Source organism: Rissa tridactyla, chromosome 12 (assembly GCF_028500815.1).
Source record: "Rissa tridactyla isolate bRisTri1 chromosome 12, bRisTri1.patW.cur.20221130, whole genome shotgun sequence".
NCBI classification, from domain to species: domain Eukaryota; kingdom Metazoa; phylum Chordata; class Aves; order Charadriiformes; family Laridae; genus Rissa; species Rissa tridactyla.
This window is the reverse complement of record NC_071477.1, coordinates 5771974-5799969: the sequence shown is the minus strand read 5'-3', so window position 1 is coordinate 5799969 and position 27996 is coordinate 5771974. Positions and strand designations below refer to the sequence as shown.

The 27996-nt window shown below is 40.2% G+C and overlaps 1 protein-coding gene across 5 annotated transcripts; it reads left to right on the top strand.

The window, feature by feature from the left end:
* Position 1: 1 nt before the first annotated feature.
* Positions 2 to 27996, top strand: RPRD1B (regulation of nuclear pre-mRNA domain containing 1B). 5 transcript variants are annotated; one of them, XM_054218019.1, is made up of 8 exons: positions 2 to 387; positions 1851 to 1980; positions 3072 to 3205; positions 9963 to 10075; positions 11904 to 12030; positions 13045 to 13220; positions 23935 to 23990; positions 25427 to 25558. In XM_054218019.1, the coding sequence occupies exons 1-7, from the start codon at positions 237 to 239 to the stop codon at positions 23965 to 23967; spliced, it is 864 nt and encodes a 287-aa protein (XP_054073994.1). In that variant the 5' UTR covers positions 2 to 236; the 3' UTR covers positions 23968 to 23990; positions 25427 to 25558. The 5 variants fall into 5 exon arrangements, with proteins under 5 accessions (XP_054073994.1, XP_054073995.1, XP_054073991.1 ...); XM_054218020.1 differs by lacking the exon at positions 25427 to 25558 and adding an exon at positions 24485 to 24717; XM_054218016.1 differs by lacking the exon at positions 23935 to 23990 and having other exon boundaries at positions 25427 to 27996.

Genomic DNA, 27996 nt, shown 5'->3' with positions numbered 1-27996 from the left:
GCCGTGCATCCCGCCCTCCCCCCCCGCCGCCCGACTGGCGTGCGCGGTCCGTGGCGGGCGTAGCGTTTCTGCCCTTCTCCCTCCGGCGATCCGTACGATGCTGCCCTTTGACCCGCCGCGGCGGGGTGAGAGGTCAGGCGGCCATCTTGTGGCGGTGGTGGCTTGTTGTCGGTGAGGCGGCGTCGCGCCCTCCCCCCCGCGGGCGGAGCAGGCCCGGCGCGGGCCGGCCCGCCGCCATGTCCTCCTTCTCGGAGTCGGCGCTGGAGAAGAAGCTGTCGGAGCTGAGCAACTCCCAGCAGAGCGTCCAGACCCTCTCGCTGTGGCTCATCCACCACCGCAAGCACGCAGGGCCCATCGTCTCCGTCTGGCACCGGGAGCTCCGCAAAGGTACGAGCGGCCGGTTGTGCCTCACGGCGGAGCCTCAGTAATTGGGGCCGGGCCGGGGGAGGCCCTGTCAGGCCTGAGGGGCGGGAAGGTACCGCTTAACGGCAGCCTGGGCGCTGCTCTCCTCCCGGTGTGAGCATTTGTTAGATTTCCTGCGCAATATCGCGCACGAGTACTGGGGGTGTGTGTGTGTTCCGTTCGAGGTGGTATTTGGGAAGACAGAGGGTAGAAGCGCTGGTTAAAGCAGCGAAGTATTACTTGAGAGGGGAGAGGCCCCGCTGCTTTGCTGGGCCGGGCAGCTTGGTTGTAAAACAAAGATACACTGAGCACTTTCCCTTCGGTGTGCACGAGTTCGCTGTGAAGCGCTTTGCTGCCTGTTTAGCTTTGAGATCTTGCTTTTTTAAAATTTTGGGTTTGGACTCGTGCTACTTATCCATTATAGAATTACACTAAGGGATTAGGAGATAAACAAAGTAAAGCTGGTTGTAGAGATCTATAAAAACGGTTCGGTGGTATCATCCAGAAATATTTTGTGCTTTTTTTCCTTGCAGATTAACTTAAGTTTGCCTTCCTAAATGCTGGTAACTTCCCAAATTGCTTCCTAATGAAGGCAGGGAGGCTGTCAGTGTTGATGCCCTGTCCCCAGGGCAGCAGTGAAACCAGCCAGTGTCACATTTCTCATCCTGGGCAGCCAGCAGTTTAGCCCCTTGGAGCGGATGATGCCGATGAAGCCCTAGCTGGAGTATCTTTTGTGTGATGGCTAGAGTATATGAAATATGAATTTTTGAAAGATCTGAGTTCGGCCTGCTGTGGGAATAAGTGCTTTTGTTTTCTGTCTCGTGTGTGTGTATTTGTGGCCATGGCACCGGGGAGACAGTGTCTCCCACCCACTCTGGCTGTAGTTAAGTAGAAACCGATGGTGTCAAGATGGGAAAAGTTAGAATATATGGAAGAAATTTAATGTTGCTTTGACACTGCATTGTCTGGAAAAATATTTGAGTCTGCACAATAGCTTTCTCCTGCCATGTCATTCTGTTCTGAATTAAGCAGTTCTATACAAAGTTTTTTTCTAGAAGTTAATGAAAAATAAACTTGCTGTTACATTAATTTGCTGGTATGTTAGAACAGCTCATTTTAATCATGTGTTTAAAGTTTATTTCTTACACAGCTTTCCTCAGAGCTGATGCGTCACTGTGCGCAAAAAGTATTAAGCTCATGTTTGTTTTATAAATTAATTAGAAAAAAAAAAAAAGCAGCAGTAAGGAGTCCAAGGACTACTTGACTTGAAGGCCTCTGATTTGCCTTGGTAACATGGAAATATTTTGAACTTTGTTTCTAGGCTAAAAAGCTATAATCAACTTTGAAAACCATGGTAATGACTTCAGGTGAAAGAAGTGAGAAATAAATGCAAACTCTCTCTCTTTTTTTTTTTTCCCCCGTCTTCTCTTTTTTTCCCCCTTTCCCAGCAAAATCGAGTAGGAAACTTACTTTCCTATATTTAGCAAATGATGTCATCCAGAACAGTAAGAGGAAAGGACCTGAATTTACTAGGGAATTTGAATCTGTTCTTGTGGATGCTTTTTCTCATGTTGCCAGGTATGTTGCTATGTCACGTGTTTCTTCCACTTTTCTCTCTAGAGATTTGCGTTCTTGTTATACAAAGTTGAATTCAATTGTATTTTGTTGGGTTTTGTTGTTGGGGTTGGTTTTTTTAAGTTTCGGGGATGCTGGTATCCTCTGTCTAGTAGAGATTGGATTCTGACTACTTTGAGGCTAGGAACTGTTTATTGTTAATATTTCTTTTTGGGGAAACTTGTTTGTGTGTGAATCAGCCCCTCACAGCTTTACACATTTGTCCTCTGCATGCTACATACTTTAATTGTTACCAAAAGGTCTTGTGTATCTGTTCATGGGTAGTGAAATCAAATAGTTGCATGTGTTTATTAAAGCCACGTAATGGATGGCTCTTCCCCATTGTCAGAAGACTTTAAAAGAGATGATATTTTACATCACTGGATTCTCATCAGTCTTCTGTTTTGAGCACCGTTTCTTTTTGCATTGCTTGTTAACGGTTATCTGATCATTAGTCTGCTTGCTAGAGGAAGGATTTCATACGTAAAAGGGAATAAATGGTGCAGCTACTATCCTATCAAAAATGGACTATAATTTATTTAAGATTTTCTCTAAATAGCACAATAATTCCTATTACCTCAACTAAACAACTTTAATGTTCTGTGTGTTTAGTGGTATGCTGTTCTGGATGGCTGTCTAACTTTCAGTGCGCTATATGAGTACGTTTAAGTGCCTAATGATCCAAGCAACCTGCTTTTTAATTGGGATGATATTGTCTGAAACAACTGTTTAATGTTAATACCCTGAATTGTAAACATGTCAAGTTGGGGGTATTTTATAACTCTTCTTGCAAATTCTGAATGATAGCAAGATTCTTCCTTCAAAACTTTTCCTGCCGGGAATGTGGGGCACTCTCAGGCAATCTTTGGCCCCAATAAAAGGGGAAAATTGGCTACAAATGTGTTTTGCACGGTTTGTCTCAGACAATGTGAAAAAGAGTCTCTCCAAATGTGCTAATATTAATGGATGCAGCTGCTATAGTTTGGAAGGTGCTCTCTTAAAACATAAGGAATATTTTTCAGCTGAACTGTAATTATTTTCTAATCTTTGAACAGAGAAGCAGATGAGGGCTGCAAAAAGCCCTTGGAACGATTGCTTAACATTTGGCAAGAAAGGAGTGTGTATGGCAGTGAGTTCATACAGCAACTGAAGCTTTCTATGGAAGACTCCAATAGCCCCCAAACTAAAGGTAAATGCATATTGCTTTTGTTGTGTGTTTTACTTTGGTTTTTTAGATTGGTACATGTTTCACTGAAAGGACTGTGAGGAGTTGAGCTCTGAGCTCCTGTAGTTGAGTTGTTGCCAGAGCTGTTCGTGGAGACTCTTTTGAATTGACGTGAGAGAAGTCTGATTTTCATTAAACTTGCAGTTCCAGTTTGAAAGTGTGTATGTAGCCTTGTGATTTGTGTCTGGCTTAAGGTAATTTCTGCTTCTGCTCACGCAGGCAGAATATTCCAGCGCTGCCTTTTGATGTGAAGACAAGTAAGTAGGGTGCAGGGAACTGTTGTGTCCACCTTGAGAGTAAAAATTGTCTCACTCTACATCTCTGAGAGTGGTCATTTGGATCACTATAATGGTTTATTCAATGTTGTTAGTGCTGTCATTCTCATTTTAATTTTGTTATTTTGTGTAGTTACTATATTTTTGTTATGATTTCTAATAACTGAAGGCTGGAATATATACCCAGAAGCTTGTCTGGTCTCTTTTTTTCTTATTACCAGCTGATGTAATTTGGGGAAAAGGATAACTTTGTGTCATTTAATATCGTTAGAACATCATGGTTGTAACATTACTACATGAGATGGGTGTGAGAAACTGAGTATAAGCTTCTTGCATTTACTGTGCTTTTATACTGCTTTGGCAGATACTGCCTCTTCTTCTGTAGCATCTGAAAATATTTAACTGGTAGTACTGTAAGGAAAAGAGAGGAGCAGTAGGATGCCTAATCTATGGAAGGTGGAGGTCATTAAAAATCCAGAGTGTTGCCGTCAGGGGAATATTTGTCCACTTTGCAGCTAAAGGAAGTGTCAGTGTCTTCAAATTAGCTAAAATCACATTGCTGCTTTGACTGAATTTTACTCTGTTCCCCACAGAGGTGTGATACTTCATGAGAGAGTTGCCTTAGTCATTAGTAAAGTGCTCGTATGCCATTCTTGGGTGGTGAAAACAAGCAAGATACGTCTACTGGAGTTGGCAGTTAATACAGAATTAATATGAAGACATACACTTATGGATGTAGTTTTGTGTGCTTTAACATGCTGCTTCAGGTGAAATTACTGGATGGGTGCTTTAGCAGCTTACAACAGAGGTCTTCCAATTTATTGTAATTTAAGTATGACATTCTGAAGGTATTGCCATTTTTTCCCCAAACGCTGGGAGGCCAATTGACCTGACTGAAGGGGTTGTCTCTTCAGTATCGGGACAGAGGGAGTCTCTGTTCCGAACGGTGGGAGAGGGGAAGGGTGGAAGGTGTACAGTCTCTACATGAAATAGCTCACATTGGGGTGGTTTTTATTGTCTGGATGCAATGCATAAGACACATTCTTATGCAATGCATAAGAAAGGACAGATTTACACACCTGAATTCCTGTTGAACTGATTAACTGAGAGTTTGAAACTCTTAATTTAAGATACCTGGGTAAGTGTTTCACAAGTGTTTAGTGTTTAATCTAAACAAAGTGATACCGTGTGTCCAAGAAACACAGCTGTGATTTGCTGGTGGGTTGGCAACTGTTGCTCAGTGTCATCCTCCCTTTGGCTGGTTCTATCAGTCAGTCCTGCTACTGTTACCTTCTCAACTTCAAAATGTTTACACAAAATCAAACCCTTCCTAAGTGTAACAGACCTTTGTCTGTAGGAAACAGAATGAAGAAATACAAACATTTTAAGAACTGCTGTGTGCGCATCTTCACTTGGCAAGAAACTCAGCTTTTGTCTGGGTAATTGGAGATACTAAGGTAGCATCTTTTGTTTGAGAGAACAGTTCAGGCCTTTTCATGAGTGTGAATATTGCTGCCTTCTTGTCAATTCATTATAAAAAAGAAATCAAGATTTTTAAATTAAGAAGAAAATAATTTGAAGAACTCAGCAGTGTTCTCCTAAGTTTTTCTCCTTGTTTTGACTGGCATGTTTTCAAATTTCCTTCTTCGTGGTAAGACCTTGTTTCACATGGGATTTCTATGAATTTCTAAGATAAATTGGTGTTGGTCCAGTTTGTGGTAGGCGACTATTGGAGAAGGCTTTGTTGTAGTTACTCTATTCCGTTTTCAAACAGGTGAACCTAAGCAAAATGGACAATAATGTATCGTGTTTTACAGATAGAACATTGATCATAAAAGTGGAAAACCATAGTACACTGCTCGTTCAAAACCATTCTGACTTCCTGGTTTTGTTCGTAGACACAGCTGAGAAGTAGCAGTGTTAGTATCTTTAGATTGGTATGAGTTTGGGCTGTTAAAACAAAATTTTGGAGCTTCTTAAGGGTATTTGGTGCTGTGATAATGAGTATTCTTTTCTTCAGCCCAAGGTGTGGCAACAAGTCTATGCAGGTAGTTCTCTACAGCTTTTTCGTATTGCAGTGTCTTAAATTACTGGGATGATAGGTTCTGTTTTCTGAACAGGATGGCTCTGCTTAGGTTGCAGAGCACCACTTACCCTTAGAGTTGTGAAACTTGCCGAAATAAAGCAGAGTCCTGCATCAGTGAGAAAAGACATCTTTAAAGCTCGTTGGTGCGTGTTTCAATGGTGCAGCTTATTTTTGCTTTCATTAGTAAAAAGGCCTTGGGTAGAGGTGTAGCAGTTCAGTTGGTGGCACCTGCTAAGTTCCTGCCATGGAACAGAATTGATTGCGCAAATAATGAAGCTTTCCCTTCAGAGAGGTGGAGGGGGAAAAAGTACCAGACCTTTCTAAGCATTATATTCCCTGGTTTTGACTTCCTCAGTGGTGCAGCTTACTACCGTGTTTTAGTCTTTCAGATTCCGTAAGGCAATGTGCATATACATGGAAATGAACTGTTGAATATTGATATCTTTCTTATATTGTTTTAACTCTAAATGTTAATTTAGAGTTTAAAACAATATAAGAAAGATATTATCAATATTGCATTTGCTTTCTCATTAATCTCACTTTTATTAGAATGTATCTTTTTACAAGCAGCAGGAAAGAGAAGAACCACCTATTTATCTTAAAGCCTAGGAAAACTAGGTCTGTAGAGGTTTGATGTAAAATCCTTTAGGTATTATAACCTATATAGATGACATGTTTTCATTGTCTTTGTAATAAGCAGTTGAAGGAAGTCCTTGAACGTGCTCTGATGTAGGAGTATCACACTGTAACACAGAACTGAACAGCTCCTCATCTGCTCTGGTTGTCTTCATATTGCAAATTCTGGCACAGAAAGTCAGACCCGTATTAAAATATGGAGAAAAACAGAGAGGAGAGAAGGGCAGGCAGGGGTGCTTCCAAGAATAATTGAAATAAAGGCACCTGGAGATAGGACTAGGTATAATTTTGGAGCAGATCAGCTCCAGTTATGCTTGACCTAGGAGAGGGTACCAACAAATGTGTGTTGTAATGAGAACTTAAACAATCATGAGTAATCAGCCCCCAAAGAAACTAAGGTTTAGAACAGTTGGAAGGCAGACTGGACCACTTGGTTTCTCTTATTTTGTTCTGTGACCGTCTTCTGTTTTCTTTAAGAAAGCTGTCTAGTTTTTGTTTCCTTGCATGTTTCCCTGTAGACAGAAGTTTCTGCTCATGCAACGTGTCATATAACTGTATGCTTAACTCACGGAAAAGGCACATGATGTAGCTGTGCTGAGACTGATAAACCCTCATGTGAATTAAGGACTATTTGTTTTTTAAAAAATATGAACCCTTTGTGTAGTTCCCTCCAGTGAAATGCATTATCTGCATGGGGAATTCCTTACCATTTAGTGTGGCTGCCTCTTGAATGAGGAGATGAACATAACCAAGTCCTCATGAGAGAAGATAATAATTTTATATTGCCTTGAGATTAAAAAAAACCCCAACACATAAAACCACTGTTATTAATAGGAAAGTTTTAAACTCCTAGTTATCCTTTTGAATGTGAGTATACAGATTACACAGTTGGTTTCTCTTTACTGTACGTGTGAGCCTGGAGTCAAATCAAAGAAGCCCATTTACCTGTAAAACCAGTCAAGAGATGAGAACAAAAAGGTGAACACCCTAGGTGGGAAGGTCTCCCGTGTTGGCCAGCTTACAGGAAAAACTCATACTTTGTCACTGGGGTCTCTGACACTATAAGCTTCCTCAAGCCACTGGAGACGGTTTGAAGACTGAAAAGTTGGTGGAGAAATACCTTTAGAAGCCTCTCTGGACACTGCAACGGCAAGATAACAACAAGCTGGAGTTTCACTGCATAGCTGTTACGACAGCGACTGTCTGTCATTTTGGAGAAGTGAAGTGCGTTACTCTTCAAAGACTTTAGGGGTAGTTCAATTTCTGAGCTGCGAAGAAGATCCCAGTGAAGCAGGAAAGCTGACTTCATCTCTAGTAGTGGTTTCTCTTCTTTATGTCTGTGTTAAGAATGGGCTCTTGCTTTTCCTGGAAGAAGCTGTACATGTTCTACAAGGATACGTTGATTGTTTCTGAAGTTGTGTGTTACGTACCATGGTTGAATTCTGATCAATTTTAGGTGCTCTTAATGCCTGCTTTCCTCTTCTCTTGTTGGATCTGACAGGCTTTTTCAGAAGTGTAGACTGCAATAATTAAATTATTTCGGGCTAGCAGATTTGGAAAGCTAGCGAGGCAGGGTGTGTTGTACTTTATGCCTGGTTTCCTGTTCTCTTTCGGGGGTCCTTTTCCACCATATGCTCTTGAGTTTGAAAATTAAGTGTGGGGGTTTTTTTTCTACTTTGCTGAAAGGGAGGTGGTGTTTCTGGGATTCTTCAGTGAGGTCATCTGCTGCCCCTCTTTATGCCAAGGAAAAAAGTGCAACGATCCACATTTATGTTATGCTACTCATGCCCAAAATGCTACTTTAAAGCTGACTGTTTTGTCTGTACTTCTTTGTCTATGGGCCACTTTGTCCTATCAGCTACAGTTCATATGCTCAGGGAGTGGCCTGTCTACAGGTACACCAGCTAGCGACTGGTGCTTAGGACTGCAGATGTTCATGCACCTACCTTCTTCAGACTGTTTCCAATCAAACTCACTTGGTTTTGTTCAGACAGAAAATTCAATTCTGAATCCTCTGTGTTAGAGTAGTAAACAAGCATACTACTGTGTCTTGTGGTAGAGCAGTTGGCAACACAGCAGGAATAGCTCTTCAGCAATTAGAATCTAAATTCTCATTTTTGTTTTCACTTCTGCGCACGCTGTGGTCTTGCATTCTTTTATTGATTATCTTGTGTTTAACCTTTGTTGGTTAATCACTTTATGATAAGTACACACAAGTGATAAATATTGATGGCACGTTGTATTGGGCTATGTGACTGTAAATGCTCTCTTTAGCCATTTTGTCATCTGCACATCCCCTGTTCAACTCAACTTTGGTCTTTTGCAGACCTCAGTGGACAGCAGCTGTTTTTCCTGTTGATCTGGTATCTATCTTGCTTGGAGTCAGATTATAACCCTCTATACATCTCTATATGTCACTTGTATACATATGAAACTTGGACTGTACCTTTTTTCTAGCCTAGATAGCTTTGCTGTAACATACATCAAAAATCATTTTGTTTAGGTTAACTGTTTTCTGTGCTTCTTTGCCTCCCATTGAGTAAATCTGTTCTCTATCAGAGATGCATTTGTATCTACCACATGAAGGTTGTTCAGCTTTTCCTCACATAAGCAGGATGTACAGCATCTCTGACTCTCTCTCCATTAAAATAAAGTTTTTTTCAGCCATATGCCCCACCTGACAAGGCAGGTGAAATTCTGCATTTAAGGACAGACCTTTCTGTTCACTTCCTCATTAGAGTTGTGCAGACTGATTTTGTTTTAAATCAAGTGATCTTGTATTTTCCTGTGAATGAAAGTATATACACACGCTTTCCCTTGAACTCCATGATTATCTTGGCAAGACTTGATTCCATTGAAGAGATGGTCTCAAGACTCTGTCCAGAACGTTCTTTCAAATTACCCTGGCTCTAATTAATTTTGGTGGCAAGACGAAGAATGATCTCTCTTCTGAGGGCTCTGTAACTGGATCAAAGGCTGCATTAAGACTTCTGACTCATTAAATAAACTGTCTCTTCCCTTTCAAGCTAAGATATGCTACGCTGAGGTTCATTTAACCAACACTGTCTTGCTGTATAAAATCCTTATTTCTGAAGTGTTATAGGTTATCTGCTCGGAGATCGGTTCATGCTGTGCCCATTGCTGTCGTTGCTGTCACATCTTGGAGTTTTAGTTTCACAGAGCTGTCCTGAAGTCTTTATTTTGATGGAAGAGTGGAAGGTTGAATAATCAGCAGTTTTTTAGTTGTTTGTGGGACCACAGTGAGCATATGCTTCGTGCAAAAAGATGACTTGAAATTCTTCTGTCCACATGTATCCTAGCATCAATACTTCCCTTCTGTGGGTGGAAATCCTTACCTGCATATGTGGTATTAACCAGAGAATCTGAGCAGAGTTGAAGAGCTGCCATTTATTGAGAAATAGGATGTTTACTTGCCTTTCCTACTTTCAGTGTAGGAGGCATGAATATACAGAGCACACTGCTGATACGAAGACTGTATCCTTGTACTTGGCATGTAGAGATCCATGTGTGGGCAAAATCAACCTTTTATTGCTGTTTTGCATTTGAGCGTTTGGAAAATGACCGTAGTTGGACTCCAATGTTGGCATCATCCTTCTCTTTAGAGACCTTAGTCATCAGAGCATCTGGTACAGTTTTTTTGAAGTAGAGATAGTTAAGGTGGGCAGATCTGGCATCCAAATGAATTGCTTATATGTGTCTTCAGTTACAGAGGAGAAGAAGTCTTTAAAGCGAACTTTTCAGCAAATACAAGAGGAGGAAGATGATGATTACCCCGGGAGCTACTCACCCCAAGACCCCAGTGCTGGGCCGCTGCTGGTATGTGGGACGGGTTGATGGTGGGAGTTGTTCTGAAAGCCACCTCCTGTGTGGTACAGCCACAAGGTGGAGCTGCCAACAAGTGAAATGCTTTTAATGGAGAAATTCAGTTGGGGGTTGAGAAGTCCATGTGAAATGGAACAGATTCTTTATTCATATTGAAACATTGTGCTATTTCTGAGTGGTTTCAGGTAGTCTAAACCAAGGTCTGAGAAGTACTACCAGTAAAGAATCTCAAAAGACTGCTAGAAGAACAGACCATATTTTAAATTCTTTCTAAGTTCCGTGTGTAATCTCTCAAACCCAAAGCTGTAACGTAGTTAAAACTTAATTAATTCTTTGTAGGACATCTTTCTCCGTGTGCATATTAAAAAGCTCAACCTTTTATAGAATCGTATGGAGCTGATTAGGAAAACCAGTTCTGAAGACTTTATTTTGAGGCTGACACATTAGTGCTGTGGAAATAGTAGGAATGAAATGGGATCATTCTGACCATTTAAGGCTACAAAATGAACGTATGTTAAACCATTGTCTATTTGAAAAGGATAAAAAAATACACCATCCATCTGGTAGAGTGTAAACATTGAAAAACAAAAATAAATAACAGTTGTCAAGGAAATAAGTGAAACTTTTTGTTGTTTTTACCTCCAGATGCCTTGCAACTTAGGGTTTCTTTTGATGATAAGCATTGTGTTTGTTACTGTTGGAAATCATTAGCTGTTTGCAAAGAAGTAGTAAATATTAGGTAATGGACTTCTTTATTTTTCAAATTTAAAAATATTTATTTAAAAATTTTCAGTGTTTTTTTAGTTTTAAATCAATTGTAATGTAGTTTAAACATCATTGGTGTTGTTTACAGGGCTAGTGTTCCAGTTTCAAAAACCTCCCATTAAAACTTCAGTATTTTTTTTAAAGCAAAGAAGCGACACTTTTTTCTTCCTGGTCAGGGAGTCTGTCTTTTTCCTTTTTTTAATTTTTTTTGAGCAGGGAGGAAATACAGTGTGTTGAGGGGAGGTTCTCTTAAGGCTGTCCTCATCCACATCCTTTTTAAGCTAGGATACGTTTTGCGTATATTCATTTAAACTAAGCTCAGTGCACTTCAACCAGAGATGAAGTTGAGGGGATACAATGGAGTCCAGTTTAATTGCAGATTGCAGTGTGCTTCCAAAGATCCAGCTGACCTAAGTGAGGATAGCAATGGCTTTGCAAAACTGGGACAACGTGAAGTTTGCTTTAACAGGGATAGCTTTCGTTGTCATTAAAGCTTATGGTAGGTAGCCAGTCACAAAATTTGAAATCTTATAACGATGGAAATCTGACACGGTTTTGTTTGGACTGATACAAGTTTGGTTTTATTTTGGGTTTGTTTTATTTTTCTTTGTCAGAATGCACCTTTGGAATAGAACAGAAGGTGCATGTAACTCCTGCTAGTCTAAGAGAAAGTGTCAGGGATGCTCAGCTAAAAGATAACAGTCCCAGTTTGATGCAACACAAAGGGCTGATCCTGTTTTTCAAACTGATGTGGTCATTTACTTTTCAGCTTTGTCTTAAGTGATCACTTCTCTTAATTGGAGTGAGTAGTTTTCCACTGTAAAGTCTTGAAAAAGATGATCCTACTGTAATTTAGCATTAAGTTCCTAAACATTTAATTTATTGTAAACTTAGTGAATGCTCCCTGTGTTAGGAAGCAACAGTTTAAAAATTACTTGAAGAAAATATGCCAAAAAATGGTTGCTTTCAAAGGTAGATGACCTCAGAGGCAGTGGCTGCACCACAGGAAACGGCATAAAAGTTATCTGGTTTTGATGTTAGCTAACTTGTCTTGTAGACCGAGGATTTGATCAAAGCCCTACAAGACCTGGAAAATGCAGCATCAGGAGATGCAACAGTGCGGCAAAAAATTGCCTCCCTGCCTCAGGAAGTTCAAGATGTTTCATTACTGGAGAAAATTACAGGTATGAAACTGGAAGGTGAATGAACATGGGTCCAGAGAATAACTTAGAAATCAAAGTTTTTTTATTTAAATAATCACAAGGTACAGTGGAGCAAATGCCTGCTTTTTTGTCTTTGTTTTGTAGCTCTTGGGTAATTAATAGATATCAATTCTATGGAGTAAAATTGAAGGTGAAACTTAATAGCTTTTTCCATTTTTTTTGGCTTGGACCAGGGCTTTTGTGCTTGGAGAGCATCAACAGCATTTTGCAAGAATTTAAAGGAAATAGGGCCAGAGTTCTGAAATGGATGTGTTTGATTTTGAACACCGTGAGTGTTAGATGTTTTTGAGTTTTATCAGACTGTGCTGTGTATGCACCTATTCTCCTTGGTTGCGGTGGAAAAGGAAACTCACTACTCCCATTAGCCCGTTAGTCTTTGTTTAAATGGACTTTTGCCATTGTGTTTAAAAAGTAATCTTAATAGAAGCATTTAAAGGTTGAACTCATTAGACTCTTGTTCCTGGAAGTAGTTCTAATTTAGAATTCATTGTGAACTGTCACTTATTCAGTCCATTATAATATACTCTTACAGTGTCCAACTGTGAAGACTAGTGTGCAATTCATGTGTTTACTTGTATTGGTACGTTAGGAGTTATTCAGAGAAAAGAATTAAAAAGTGTACACCATGCTTAAGTATGAAAACGACCCAATTTGTTTAACTGAATTCTGAATTGACAGCCTAAATTTTTAGTTTAATTAACCTGTTTATAGAGGCTAACTTCATACATTTATCCCTGCACACATCCCATCTCTGCAAGGACAAAATGTAGTATAAAAGACCACTGTTCTTGGGTTGTTAGTCCTGCCTATTTCCTTTATATCCTCTGTGATAAGAACTCTTATTTTCCTGTCAAGCCAGAGGTGTATTTATGAAGGTGATATTACTGTGCACGTGGCTGGTGAGTTGTAGCCCTTCTGTCAAAGATGAAAGTTTTAAACTTTGTCCTCTAAACTACCTGACGCTTTTACATGTAGATAAAGAGGCAGCTGAACGTCTTTCGAAGACTGTGGACGAAGCGTGCCTGTTACTAGCAGAGTACAATGGCCGGCTGGCAGCAGAGCTGGAGGACCGGCGCCAGCTGGCGCGCATGCTGATCGAGTACACCCAGAATCAGAAGGATGTCTTGACAGAGAAAGAGAAGAAGCTAGAAGTGAGTACTGATTACACCAGCAAGCCGATTGTCTCACCAAATGCTCCCACTTGCCTCCTAATCTATGTAGTTCTCTCAAGGGGGATGATTCTAGGTGTTCTCTTTACATTTGGAGTGAAACAGGGGTAAGAAAGTGGTGTAAAAAGTCTGGAGAAGGCACATCTGTTCCGATGTTCAGTCTAGTGTGTTCTGGTACACTTGGTTCACGGAAGGCCCATAACTCCATAGTTAAAGACAAATCGGCTCACCTAACAAAATTTCTTCAGACTTGCACTATTTTTTATGGAATCCCCGTTTCCAAAAAATCAACTTCCCTTCGCCTTAATTAGCTTGTTGGGGTTTTTTTATACTTGGTTGAGATTTTGTTATTCTTTTTTCTTATGGTTGGGTGCCTCTCATCTGTCTTCCCAGCCCCTACTTGATAAGGGGATGCAGTTTAAACAAGATCTTCTGGTATCCATCCTTTAACAGACACTCCTACCTACAGCTTCTGTGGTGGAGCATAAATTGGGCTGATACCGAAAGATGATGACTTGCGTTTCCTGCCATAGTTCCACTGGATGAGGAGGGCAGGACTCTCAAATGTGACTACGCTAACTGGACCCGAGCGCCAGCTGCATGTCCTAGAGCGAGTGCAGGGGCTGCGGCAGCCAACCATTTATCCAAAATGTTCTTTCTCGGAGGAAGTTCTCTCGGCACTGCACCTTGGGACTAGTGTGGAAGTTTTAATTAATGATTGTGGTTGTATGTCACTTTGCCATCTGTTAAACTGCCCCTTGGCGGCACATTAAGGGCTTCCTCTACACTGTCGGCTGCTGGTTATTATGAACAGCTGTTGCTGGGTGGGACACGAGTTGCTGTAGAGGACAAAAATCTTCTGGAAGGAGACTGTGCTATAGCAATTGCAGGCTGTGTTTACTGTCATGACAAACCTAATCCTCTGACAGCTAGGCAGCTTTGTTCTGAGGTAAATTTCATTTTGAATGTTTGCTTTGTCATGTGTGTTTATACTGGAGTTTCTCAATGTCTTGTGACTGTGAACATGTTGCTTTTCCAGAGCAAGGTTTTTTTCCAAATGAGCCGAACGAGTGCTGATGCTGCATTCAGAATTAGAGTGCATAGTTAATAATTCTGTTAGCTTGTTTAGCTTGAATTTCTTCAAGCATAGCGTCTGTCTTATGACTGGGTCATTAAAAGGCACTTTCAGATTTAGATATGAAAGATACCATAAAAACAAATCCTGTTTGGTAGCGGATTTTTTTGCTGAATACTAGTGGAAGTCTTGGGTCAGTTCTGGTTTCCTTGCTGAAAGGAGGACACCTGTCTAGTAAAAACATATGTATGTGTGTATATACACAAAACCATAAATGATAGACATATTGCTCTTTACTTTTTAAAAAAGGGCAAGAAATAGGTAGCAAAATGCTGCACAGCAATGTTTTAAAAAGCCCAGAACAATCCATAAATTTGAGTCAGTTTGAGACTGTGAAATTAAGAAATTCACAATGACAACTTTAAATTAAGATTTCTAATGCGCTAGCTGAAATGTTGTGACAATTGTGTTGTCTTTTTGTTATGGAAAATATCCTTTTGGTAAAGAATGTTACTTGAAAAAAAATTGTAACTCTGGCAGAGGCAGGAATGTAATCCTGAAAATTAAGCGGTTCACTGACTGAGCTACTTTGTTAATAGGAATAATCCTGGTTATGGCAACAGGACAGGTTGCTTGCCCGCTGTTAAGAGTAAACACATTCTTTAATATGTTGGAAACTAAAGAATAATCTTTCTAAATCTCTGATTAGGTTAGCATCTTTGTCATTCTGCCAAAACAAGATGGCCTTAGCACTTAGCACAGGAAATGCCACTCTTTAATACTTAACGTGAAGGCACAATTCATACTCGTGTCAAATCTCAAATCTTAGCTGAGGGATGTTGCCTGATTAAAGCATCCCATTGTTCTTGAGTTGTAGAGGGTTAATAAATAGTGGAAGATGTTGGTTATGGATATGGCAGACCATATCTGCTCATCAGTTTTGTTAGAGTCTTTGATGTTCTCACAGTAGCGTTATTGATAAGCCTGGATTTTTCTTTGTAGTGCTAATAAGTATTTTAATAGAAGGATGGGAAATTCTTGTAGCAATTAAGAATGTATTAAAACCCAAAACATTTACTCAAGCAAAGACTGAAATAAGAAAATAACTTTAAGCAATCTAATTTTACATATCTTCTCGTGGTATGCTTTGCTCTCTCAAGATGTCTTTGGTACTATTGACTGTAAGTTTTTTCTCTTGTGAAGTAACTTTCCTGACTCTCAGATGAGATGGCATTTTTAGATACAAGCTGGATTGTTTACTTCACTGTTCTAATCTAGCCAAGGCTCTTAGCTGGGGAAAGGGGTTTCTGGTAGTAATATGACTTAGGGCTTTATTTTAAGATATGGAAATGTCTGACTTGGAAATCAGTCTGGATATTTCTTGTGTTTTATTTACTCTCAAAGCAAAGGCTTTCACTATAATAATAATGAAAGTAGCTAATCTACATCTTTTGAAAAGCAGCTTTTGCGGTCTAAAGCGCTACAGTTGTTTACTAATCCTATTAATACTATCCCTCATTGAAACACAGGAAATTCTTAAAACATATACATAAACTCCAGTGTATTTATGTCTAGTGGGCTAATGCTCAAAATACTTTGCAATGTCAAAACCCTGCAACAACAGAGCTCTTGTCATCATTTGCAGAAAAGCTGTTTAATTAAGGGACGATATGCTGAGAAAGGTGGTCTTGGACAATGAATTACACTTCAGCCTTGATAAAGAGCGGCGCGAGTAGGGATTGAAACAACGTAGTGCTAAGAAGCACTGGTAGTTTGAAGGGAGAAAGCTGGCACAGAGCCTGAAGATCATAACATATGGACAAACTCTGCTTTTTAGGGTAGCAATTGAAAAAATTGAAAGTGTAATAATTAGGATTACTTTACCGGGGTGGTGGTGGTGGAATGGTGATAATTTGATTGTAGACTAAAAGTGCTTAGAATGAAAAGGTAGAATTCATTTCATTCTGGCAATCAGCTGCAGAGCAAAATTAGCTGAACCAAAGCTGATGCTAAACAGCCTATAAGGCAGCATATATTTTTAATGGTAAATATTCCTTAGGTTAACTTACTGAAAGGTGTGGTTGAAGTCTGTTGTTCAACATCTGAACACAGAATTTCTTTTTAAAAGGTGTTTCATCTCAGTCAGAAGTTGTGGGCTTGATACTGCAGCTGCTGTATCATCTTCCATGGCCTGGACTGGATCAGAATCAGCCTCACCTTTCAGAATAGGTGTCAGGAAATAAAATACATTTTCAGACAGGCATAGAAACAAGAACTGGTGTTTCTATAAGAATGAGATAAGGTATCTTCATGTCTCGCATGGGTACTCCCAATGAAAGTTCTCTGATTTGTGTTATTTTTGGTCATTGCTGTCTCTGTTACAATTACAGAGTACAATCAGCTGGGGAGGTTTTTTGTCCTTTAGCACCTGAGTCTGCAGAACTTCAAGGGGACGGATTGTCTTTTGAAGTCGGTGTACTCTTTGTGAATACCTGGCAGGCAAGTAGAAAAAAGTCCAGGGAATCAATTTGTGTAAAACTGAAATGTAAGGGGGAGATATCTGGGAGAACATTTCCATGTCGGTGTACCAGGTGGCTATGAAATGAAGTCAACTAAATAGACGGGACTAGAAGAACCAAGTGCAAGTAGAGCTTGAAAAAAGCAAATTGTGTGGAAGCTTTATGGGTAACTAAAATAACTACTGACAATAGAAAATTTGGAGTAAGTGTGTGGGGGGGGTATTTTAATGTAATGGGAAGAAAATAGAGGAGAATGTGCATTCACAATTTTATTTTGATTTGCAGTCAGTGATGCTGAGTTCTTCCCCACACCCTCCAAATAGCCTCCGTACCCGTGTTTATAAAAGGTGACATAATGAACATACTGTAGTATATACAGTATGTATATGTAGTACAGTGTGTTTGCGGGGGTATGTGTGTATACATGCGAATATATCTGTGCATTTGTACGTGTGCATATATGTATGAATATAAAGAACATACTATATTTAAGATACAGTTTAGGGGAATTTTTCTGATTGTTGACTGCACCTGAAAAATTGTGACTTTGAATCCTGCTGAGAGCTGTGGGGGTTTTTAGATGTTGGTGGTTTAATAGTCATGGCTTCAAGGCACCTTTAATAAGGTGTTAAAGCTGTGCCCATGTGAATTTGCAAACCCTCTTTGATAATGCATCTCTGAAGGATGAAGTACAATCTTACTTGAGGTTTTCCGGACTGCGCGGCACTACACGCTTTCTTGAAATATGATTTAGTTCAGCGGGTTAATATGCAATTTATTGCTGTGTTGCTTCCACTGCTTAGGTTTTTGTTGCGTGTCACTGTCGGCTGCTGCTTTCCTCGTAGACAAGAATTTTTGGGTTGTGGTATATTCATTTCAGTGGTTTAGGCAGGGAGCAAGACAGGAAGTTTTAGTTCTTCTGCCAGGAAACAAAAATGTCAGTACTTCACATGCATGCGAGTAGCAGGAGATAGCGATGGAAACTAGGCAGCGAGGGAGGTCTCCTGCTCTACACCCTGGGCGGGGCAAGAAGATCCGGAACAGAAGTATCCAGGCAAAGTGTGTCACGCTCAGGTCCATAAAACTGAACTGCTGATTAACACGGCAAAAAGTGACTAACTGTACATCAGTATTTCCAGCTGTGAGCCAGACGTGCCTTTGGGTGTGGGACAAGAAGGAAGGCTGCTTCATAGTGATACTATAAACTAACATTGCGGTGAATCTGGTTCTGGCTCGTGGCACAGCTGTGTTTCTTTGCACAACGCAAAGGTGTAATTTCTTCACTTTGTAGGTGCTTGTAGGCATTCATAATTATAGTAGTACTGCAAATGAAAGCATACTAAAAAGTAAAAGCAAATAAAAATCATCCAATACTAATATATTAATGTTTTTATGCATTTTACTGAAGTGAACCAGTCTGTAACTACTCTTTTGCGTAGCGATCAAAAGCATTAAAGTGCTTGAAGAGAGGTGACTACACAGCTGTTTGCTTGCACCCTAAATGTTAATTTTTGTTGTGAACATCATTTGCACCCCCGCAAAGTTTATTGTGGGAAGAATATGTTGCAAATGAAGCCAGGTTTCATTCCCATCGTACAGTGGCAGCCTGGGCCAGTTCTGAGAGAGCTTTTAAACATTGCAAAAGCAGTAGATGAGGAGGAGGCATCTCCAGCAGCTGCAGAAATGTTCTGCGGAGACCTCTGTTGCTGATTCTTCTACTGGACAACTTCAAGTTGTCCTCAGTAAAGAGGAGAGCGAGGAGACAAGTTATGGTTTCAGAGCATGAAATTGTGCCAAGAGCAGAAATACCATCTCTGGTGAAGTGTGATGAATAATACCACAAAAGAAAGAAGCCTTGTCAAATTTAAAAGAGCAAGACTGTGAACAAATTTAGGGTATGAAAATGAACTGAGGCTTTGTAAGGAAATATATCATTCAAGCTCTGATTCCTGGACTGCATCATTCAGATGTGTTGTATAAAAAACTCAGGACGGTTGGTTTAGTGCTGCTGCAAAATAAGACTGGCTGGCTTCACCGCTTGTTTTCAGTTTGCTTTTGAGGTGGGTTCTGCTGCACTGAACTTGTGAAAGGAAAGCCATTTCCCTCTCTGTTATCTGACTTCTTGCAGGGGCAAATTGACTGTGTGGCTATTAAGAACCCCTCAAGGCGTTTGCCATGCTGACTGCAGCTCTGCTCTTGAGTCCTGCCAGGTACCAGAGAACGTGCTGTCCGCTTGGCTCTAAAACACACGCTCCTGCAGTCGGGAGCTCAGGACACAGACGATGTGCTGTGCAGCTGTAGGCATTTCTGCACTCTTCTCTGCAGGTTTGTGGCTGCTTTGCCAAGAGGCTCTTTCAGCCCGGTGCTGGGCTTGCACTGGGTAGCCCTGCCATGGAGGGGAGGGCCGCTGTGCTGCCAGGCTCCTGCAGCTGCCTGGCTGCACCAGAGCAGACACAGGTCTTTTTCAGGGTGGCACGTGTGTCCTAGTCCAGCAAGTGTCCAGGCAAACTATTTCAGAGGACTTTTGGCTCTGAATCAGGCCTTAAATGTCTGTAATCTCTCACTTGCGTTGGGTTGAATTTGCATGGCAATATGCAAGTTTATGGATAATTCATGTTTTGTTTCCAGTTCTTTTCTCCCTTGATTTTTGTGTGAAGATTTCTCAGCTGCCTTCTTTTGACCAAGACTACTTTTATTTCTAGGACTGTAGGGTTTCTTTAAGGCAAATTCATGTCTGTTTTGCAGATACACTCCTTAAAATTTGCTTTCTGTGGGGTTTGGGTGGTTATAACTGATACGGAGAAAGCTGTTCTTCCCCACCGCCCCCTCCCCCCCAGTTGAACTATTAGTAATCCTGCGTGGTGTGCTGACCAGTGCCCTCCACCACCATGTGGGGAAGATTGATTTAAGCTTATACAGTATGAAATACAGGACAGAATACAGTTTTAAAACTGGGCTTATTCAAACCTGACGCTTGAAAGAATGTGGAAGGAGGTGGGTTTGAAGGCAGGAGAAAAGTGCTGATGCACTTGAAACACTTTTCCTTGGAGAAGGGGAATTTTGAACTGCTTTTGAAAAGGCCAGAAGGAATAGCCTGTCAGGGGTGGAGCGAATGCTTACGTAGCGTGTAAACTGGGGATCTTCTGTATGGAGTTGTTCTGGAGCACAGAATTAAAATCAAATGGTAGGCTTTTTTAAAAGCTATCTAACATTATCTATGCTAAAAAAAGAAGTTGGGTTGTCCTCTACATGTATATATACTGGAAATACTGACTAATAATCTTTGCTTTCTTAGACAATAAAGAAAACCTTTGGTGGAGGGCCAAAAACAACAAACAAAACACCCCCTTACTGTTCTAATTGTGATGTGCTGTGTCTGAATATTCTGTCAGGATGTAAGATGAGGGCTTACATGTTCCGTTCACATACTCACTGAGCAGGAGCTTGACTGTCTTTGCTTTAGAAAGCCTTTCATTTTTATAACTTTCTCCCAACACCCTTCATATTGGTCATTTCTTACAAACATTCTGTCATTGGGACATTATTATTCTAATATGTTTTAATGAGTATGTTTTAAAAGCATGCTACATAGGTTAAGTGGCAAGCAGCAAAAGCTAAGGAATACCTAACAACCTGCTATATTAGTGTTGTATATTTAGTGTTTTAAATAGAGATTTTACAAGGCCATATAAATATATTACTGTCAAACCTCTCAATTTACTACGTACTCTTCTCAAATTTCTGTCGAGCCTCTGGTGCATTTTTTTTTTTTTTCTGACTTCTGTGGTCTTTCGCTTTCATACATCTGGCTCAAGCGACGGCATATCGAAACTGAGACTGGCTGCTCTTCCTGATCACTTTCTAAGGTCTCATTAATGCTTAACTAGGTGTTTTTCAGTAGATGCAATTGCTGTGATGACTTTCAGCATCACAGACCCAGAACAGGAATGGAAGTGTCCAGGGCAAATTCTAAGCTAAAATAAAATGAAATCCGTGCTGTGTAACTCGACAAGGTGAACCAAGTGGTGCAGCAGTCCTCAGAATGAATTCCCTGTCATGTCGATTACAGTCAGTTTTATAATGTTCAAGCAAGGCTTCTTTTGAACGAAACACTTCTGTTGAATTCGTTCAGTGGTGTTTAATTCTGGTTTTTGCGTTTGTTTCAAGGACTAAGTATCTAATTCACTTGGCTGCTGTGGATGCAGAATCCTGCATACTGAAAGGGAATGTTGATTAGCAAAAGCATTTGTGTGGCACAGCGCCAGTTCTTTCTGTATCATCCTGAAACTCCTGCTTACAGGAAAGATCTCATTATTTTGTCTAGAAAAGCAAATAGCATCCAAATACTATTAATCTTAATGAAAGCTTACTATGCGGTGAGGCAATTAGCTAGACACATGGAGTACAAACTAAGTCCTCAGAAAGCGGCGGTTTCTTTTAAGTGCACTTCATATTTTTTCAGTTTTATAGAATGGAGGGACCTTATGCAAAAAATCTGCAAGATGCAGTTTCAAAGCGTGTCATGTAAAGGGGTTAAATGGAAAACACGGTTTTCCGTAAAACCTGCACGTTGCAGAATGGGGCCACAACTGGGTTTGTGGAAAAAGAAAAGTCCCTGAGCCTGGAAGGGGGTTATGTGTCTCTGCGTTGTCCTGAGTGGAGCTGAGGTGTGTTCCTGAATAGTACAAATGGCAAATCCAAATAAACGTGCCTTACACCTCGTAAGAAGGTAACAAAATCCAGCATATGTCTCCCTGGTAGGTGTTTCTTTGATGTTGCGGAGAGACTTCAGAATTCTCCGCTTCCAGGAGCAGCCGCCCAGAAGGGACTGTCTGCCTCCAGGCTGTGCCTTTGATACCCGGCCTTTAGATCGTTGCCTTGTTCTCGGTGCGGTGTGTTGCGATGCGATATGCCTGCCAGGTGCTTCGGCGCAGTCAGCACTCCCTGACCCAGCTCTGGCGTCCAGTCTCTCCAGTCCTTTACTGCTCTGCCACGAATTGGCACAACCTCTCGGTACCAGAGCAGATGGAAGGTGTTAAGCTGCAGGAGATGGATAGTCTGTGTTGTGTATCAAATCTGTCACGCAAGTATTTATCTCTTCTAGGAAATCTTGGTTCCTGGATTACTCCCTTAGAACGTTGTTTCCATTCCTGAATTTAGTGACGTTTTTCTGAGTTTTTAATGGTTTGGGGGCTGTTGCTGCCTCTTTCTTTCTTTCTTTCTTTCTCTCTTTTTTTTTAATTTTTTAAATTATTTTTTTTAACAGGTAGGATTTGGGCCTCGCAGCTTTAATAAAAACTTTTGTGTGGACTAGTTAATACCTGTATTAACCTACTGGTAAGGTAGAACTATTTAGAATTGAACAGATATGCTTCTCAAAGGGGACGTGGTTGGTTTTTTTCTTTGTACAAATGTCTATGTTCAAATTAAGAAGGTATTTCTGATAGCTCAGTACTGCAGGTAGCTCTCAATGTAGAGTATCCCTAAAAATGGGGATATGTTAAGAGCAATATTTTCATAAACATTTTAAGCTGTAAGTTGTCAGTCTGGGTTGCTGCTGTCAATGTGTAGAGGAATTGCTCCTAAGTCTGTGTGTTTGCCAGAGCATAAAAACCAGAACAGAAGTATGGTTTGCGTGCAGCTTGGTGGTTCTTCGTTTGTCAGTGTGTTTTCTCAGAGCAAGGCATTGCAAAAAGTCTCACTCCCCTAAATAGTTCTATCGGAAAAGAAATATAGTTTGGATCTAATACAATTGTAATAGTCACACAAATCCTCATCAGCTAAAAATCTGTAGTGTCCAAGTCCTAATTGTCCTCTAGAAGTAGCATATCCTGGTCCTCCTCTCAGTTTTGCCCTGAAAGTGGCAGGACATTGTTCTTCCTATGGAGGTAGACATTGTGTTGTACCAGTTTTTACAAAATTCTCGTGCATGGATCTTGTCAATTGAAGCAGCATTTGAGGTATTTTCTTGGCTGATGCTTGGAATTTTCAGCTTCTAGCCCATGTATCAGACTTGGAGGACTTGCCAGCTGCCTTGCCCTTCTTGATTTCTTTCCTATCTTTAGTAAGAATTACTACAGCAAAAAAAAATCTGCTGATACTCACTCTCGACAGAGTTTGGCATTCTTGAGAATGCGGTGCCCTTTCTTGCCTGGCTTGATATCCATCACTCCCTGACAATGTCCTGAATTATGACCTTTTTTCTTGTTTGGTTTTTTTTTTTTGGTTTGTTTTTTTTCTTTCAAGGCAGTCTGCTGTGGGGGAGAAAAAAAAAAAAGGCAGTTTCTGAATTCAGCCTCTTCCACCTTCTATCTGTAAGCATTTGGAATACAATAATACAATAACTATTTTTGCTGTCTATATCCCATGTGTGCAGGAGCTGGGATTCTGCTGTCTCCCTGCCTCACATTAATCGTGACCCGCCAGCCTTGAGCAGAGCACTCCGTTTACTGTCTCTCTTTCTCCGCTGTTGGCTTCCATGTTCTCTTGGAGAAGCATGCTAAGTGTCGAGATGCAGCAGTACTTCCATAGCTTTCCTCTTTATTTGCTTTTCTTCTATATTTTTGATCTGGTTTTGTTCTCTGTCTTCATAACGTGACCTTCTTGACTCGTTTTCCTATGTAAGTATTTCCCAAAATGGTATGACTGGGGATGTGGGGTGCGTTCTGACTCTGATTCTTTGCCTTCCATTAAAACAAAACAAATCCTTGCAATCCTAAATTAACGGGTGCACCTTTTCCTGAGTTGTTTTTTTGTTGTTGTTCTCCTCTAGGCTTGTGAACAGAACACTTCAGTTTATGAAGCTGGTAGAGCTTTGTTTGAACTTGATTATTTCCTTATATATCCCGTGTACATTAACAGAAGCGTTTGCTTATGACATTATGTTAACTCACTGAGCCTCATAAAAGGATTTAAGTTTGAAATAGGCTGTTAAAGTACATTCTTATTTGGTGCTGGCAGGAAATTTATGGAATATATTTACATAGCCATTCTGGGCGTAGGGGTATTCAGAGTTGTTGCAATTGACTGCTGCTGCTCTCACTATTTTAATTCAAAGTAATGAAACACAGAGAGTGTAAACTCATTGCTTGTAACCCCGCAGGAACTGCTCTGCTTTGATATTTGGAGAAGGTGAAGAGAATTTCCATCATTGAGAAGGTTAGAAAGACTGGATTAAAGTTGTAAACTCTTTAGAAAGATGCTTTGATTAAATGTGTGCCTAGTTTTATTTGATCTTCAAAGATAAACTTCTGTTCGCTGGTAAACTCTTCTCTTTGCCAAGTGATTAAGAAGTGAAAAGTAAGTTAATGTTACAACTGGCTGTATGGAAGCCTATTCTGTGTTACAATTTTTTTGAAGCTCATTGTTTCCTGCGTTCTGGAGATGCCATGAAAAATATGCCGTACGTAGTTGGGTAAAGACTGGTACATTCCAAGTGAAATGATGTCATACTGGTTTGTTTTTTTTTATTACTGAAATAGCTGTCTTCTGTGACTGTTGCATAAATGTTTAGAATCACACAACTTTAAAATTACATAAGCATCAATCTTTAATTGAGCTTCTGTATTAGATAATTTGGATATGTGTTGGTCTGCTCTTAAATGGCCTCTAAACATAATTTAACACGGTACAGTTCTTTCTTTCATTTTCAGGGTCCAGACTCTTCCTCTGTCTTACCATTATGAAATACTAGTCACTGTTATCTGGTGCCTCTTAGACTGGGGAGATTTCTGAAGATGGGTAGATATTTCTTACTGGAGTTTCAATGCCCAATCCAGGGCATTGTGGAATTTGTGGCAAAAGTACTTGCAAGTTTCCTCTTCAGGGATTTTTAACTTACTGCTTTTCTCCCTTTGTAATAAAATTCTGAAAATTTTCGTGTTTATATTTCGCTTGGTTTCAATCCAGTGTGGATGTGTCTTTCTCTAGTTTACATTTAGGGATCATACACGTTTGTGTTGTTTGGTAACATGCCGGGCTCATGGTACAGCTTCTGTGGTTGCTATCACGAGTTGTCTAACAACTCATAGAGGAAACCCTTTTTCACGACCAACACTTGGTTTTGATTTAATGATTTGAAAGTGAAAATCGGATTATCTGAATATTCAAAATTGATCAAGCTTGAAAAAGCTGAGCGTTTCAGCAGCACAGTAATGCTAATACCTCTGGAGTCCCTCAGCCTGCTGCCGTTGTCAGCAGAGGTGAGTCTGAGGAGTGCTCTGGCAGTGGCCCTTCCCTGGCGGGGGGTGGAAGGCAGTAGCCTGGGGAAGAATACAAGAACAGAGCAGCTGTGTAACCACACTTCCCTCAAGTACTGTACCAAGCCCCAGTGGGTGCAGGTTTGGGGCATTTTACATAGCTTCTGTTAAAGTAACGCGGGGCAGAATTAGTGGGTTTGGGATGCCAAAGCTTGTGGACAGATGCTGAATTTGGGTGCAGATGACAGGGTCTGTAGTCATGTCAGCAGTTGCCCAGAGAACGAGTATGTTGCCACCTTCTCCCAGAATCCTCACCTGGAAAATACTCCTGGCTTAACTAAAAGCACCGTCAATTAACCTGTGCTTAATCTTCGTTCTCTTGTCTCTCTTCCTCAGGAATATAAACAGAAGCTTGCCCGGGTAACCCAGGTCCGCAAGGAGCTGAAATCCCACATCCAGAGCCTTCCAGATCTGTCACTGCTGCCCAATGTCACAGGAGGTCTGGCACCTCTGCCGTCTGCTGGTGACCTGTTTTCAACAGACTAGAACAAACGGTGTCCCCAGTTTCCATTATTACCAGCAGAAGACGACTCTGGTGTTGACTGGAAATCCAGTCTTCCAAGATCAACAGTAGGAAGGAACTTGCAGACCCTGCTTTCAGCCTCTTGGCTGCTCGTGCTCACCCTCTCTCTGTCTACACTGGCTCACGTTGAGGGGAGGAAAAAGGGCGAGTTTTTGTGAGCTCTAAAGGGAGTGGGGATAGTCCATATAGCCAAACTTTTCTCATATTTTTCCATACTCTTTAGTTGCTGTTTACTTTTAGCACTTGTTATCCCCACAAAAGTCATGAGAATCATGTACATACATACCTGGAAAGTTTTCAAAGAAAGGTTGACCATATAACGTTTTTCTCTGTAAAAGCATCATATTTTTTCTGAATAAGTCTTGTCTGTCTTAGTTGGGTTTCTGAACCTCATCTCTGAGAGCAGTAGAGTGGCTCGTGGGCTTCACAGGGATGTGTGTGTGTGTATGCAGGTGCTGTACCACGGCAGCGTAAGAAGGCGGCATCTACGGAGCAATGGTACAGAGAAATATTGTTCTTAAATCTACAGTTCCTCATACTGTTGTGGGACTGACGTGAAGATAGTTCCTATTTGGCATGTACATAAATTGAAACTCACCACAGGCAATAAAAATAAGCAGCTTTTCTTTGTGAATTAGAGATAGCTTCATAATTTACACTCTGCTGAGCATTGCAGAACTGGGTATTACCTAAATGACAGTGGAAGTAAATTTTGTTCTAGCTACCTTTAGATTTATACCACATTTTTCCTCTTCATTATACAAAATTAGATCGTCACAGAAGCTTTGGTTTAACGAACTGAGAGGTTGGAATGGTGTATTGCAACTGGCGATGTCCTAGTGACAGGCACTGTCTGATCTACTCTGAGGATGGTTACGTTGGAAATACTATTGCATAAATTCTCTCCACAGCTTTCGTGAAGTTATTTGATGAACAGAAGTTAAATGTGGTATAAATATTTATTTATATATATAGAAAATAGACCCATATATATGCACATATCCTGTATGCACCTGTACCATGTCCATGCATGTAGATATTAGAAGGATGTACTTAATTTTGTGTCACAGATTATTGTGAGTTGATTTTTATAATCGGGAAGAGTTTAAAAGAAAAAAAAAAAGAAGGAGGAGGAAAAAAAAAAAAGGCAAATTTAAAATACTCTTAATTCCATTATGTTGCTAGCTAATGTTTTAGCTGCCATGGATGTAGTTACATTTCGGTTTGTGTGTTAGGTCTAACAAGCTGGACTCTGATCACTGAGAACCATTCCAATTTGGATAACAATTCTGTTTAAATTTAGCACCTCTCGCTATAAAACATTTTGAAGTTTCTGGAAACACTTGATCTGATAATACAGGTTTTGTAACACAGAGGCTGAAATTAGTTGAAGTGATGTGCTGTGTTTGTGCCTCACTATAGTCTTAAGCTGCTGTTGTCAAAGACATGAGAGGAAACCTACAGAAATGCAAAGCTTGTTCTGCGTCCTCATTAATTTATTTTACAGGGTATTCAGTAGCCTATTCAGCATTCAGTTAAAACAAATAATACAGCGTTTTTTTGGTCATTAAGTTGTTAAAAAAACTCATAGCCTTTTCTTACTGACACTTCATTTTGTTCTTTTTTTAAAAAAAAACCTCCTTGCACCCTTACTGCCCAGCCAAGAAATGTGCTTTTAGTTTACAGGAAATCTTCCAGTGGCAGAACTATTCTTTCCACGAATTGGTTTGCTTGTACAGCCTTTTACGGTCCAAACATTATTTAGATAAAACACTGTACGTTCTCTCTGCTTTTGCCAAAAAATGAAAAACAAACAAACAAAAAAAAACCCACCAAACCCTGAAAACCTGAACCAAGACTCATTTCTATCCTGTCTCAGCTCATGGAGTTACCCTGAGGCTGTTTTAACCAATAATTATTTCGACCATTGATTGAATGTGTATCCATTATGGAACAAAAAAGCTGTCAAAAAAAAGAATTATGTAGACAAATGTGTTGACATCTCACGCTGTTGCTTTGGGCAGAACTTCTGTGAGAGAGTTGTATGTCTCTTTTTTTTTTTTAATTGAAATGTTTTGATTTTTTTTTTTCCAAATATATGTGTGTGTTTTATTTTGCTTAATTTAAATGAAGTCTTGTGGTTTTTAATTTTATTTGTTTTACTTTTTGGGCAAAGGGCGTCTGGTGAACTGGGTGACATTCTTTCGAGGTTAAACAGGTTTTCCCCCAGGTGTGTCTTTTTTTTTTTTTTTAACAAAAGGTCAAATCTGTATATGAATTGATTTAGGAATTAATTTAGACATATAGGCTGCCATTTGTGACAGCAGTATATTCTGAAATGTCTCATAGATATCTATTTTTGAATAAAGAGGGTGTCGTTGAA

Excerpts from the sequence above, each read along its gene's own strand:
- RPRD1B (XM_054218016.1), top strand. The coding sequence starts at position 237 with ATGTCCTCCTTCTCGGAGTCGGCGCTGGAGAAGAAGCTGTCGGAGCTG. Across the intron at positions 388-1,850 it reads GCACCGGGAGCTCCGCAAAG|CAAAATCGAGTAGGAAACTT; the intron begins GTACGAGCGGCC and ends CCCCTTTCCCAG. Across the intron at positions 13,221-25,426 it reads AGAAAGAGAAGAAGCTAGAA|GAATATAAACAGAAGCTTGC; the intron begins GTGAGTACTGAT and ends TCTCTTCCTCAG.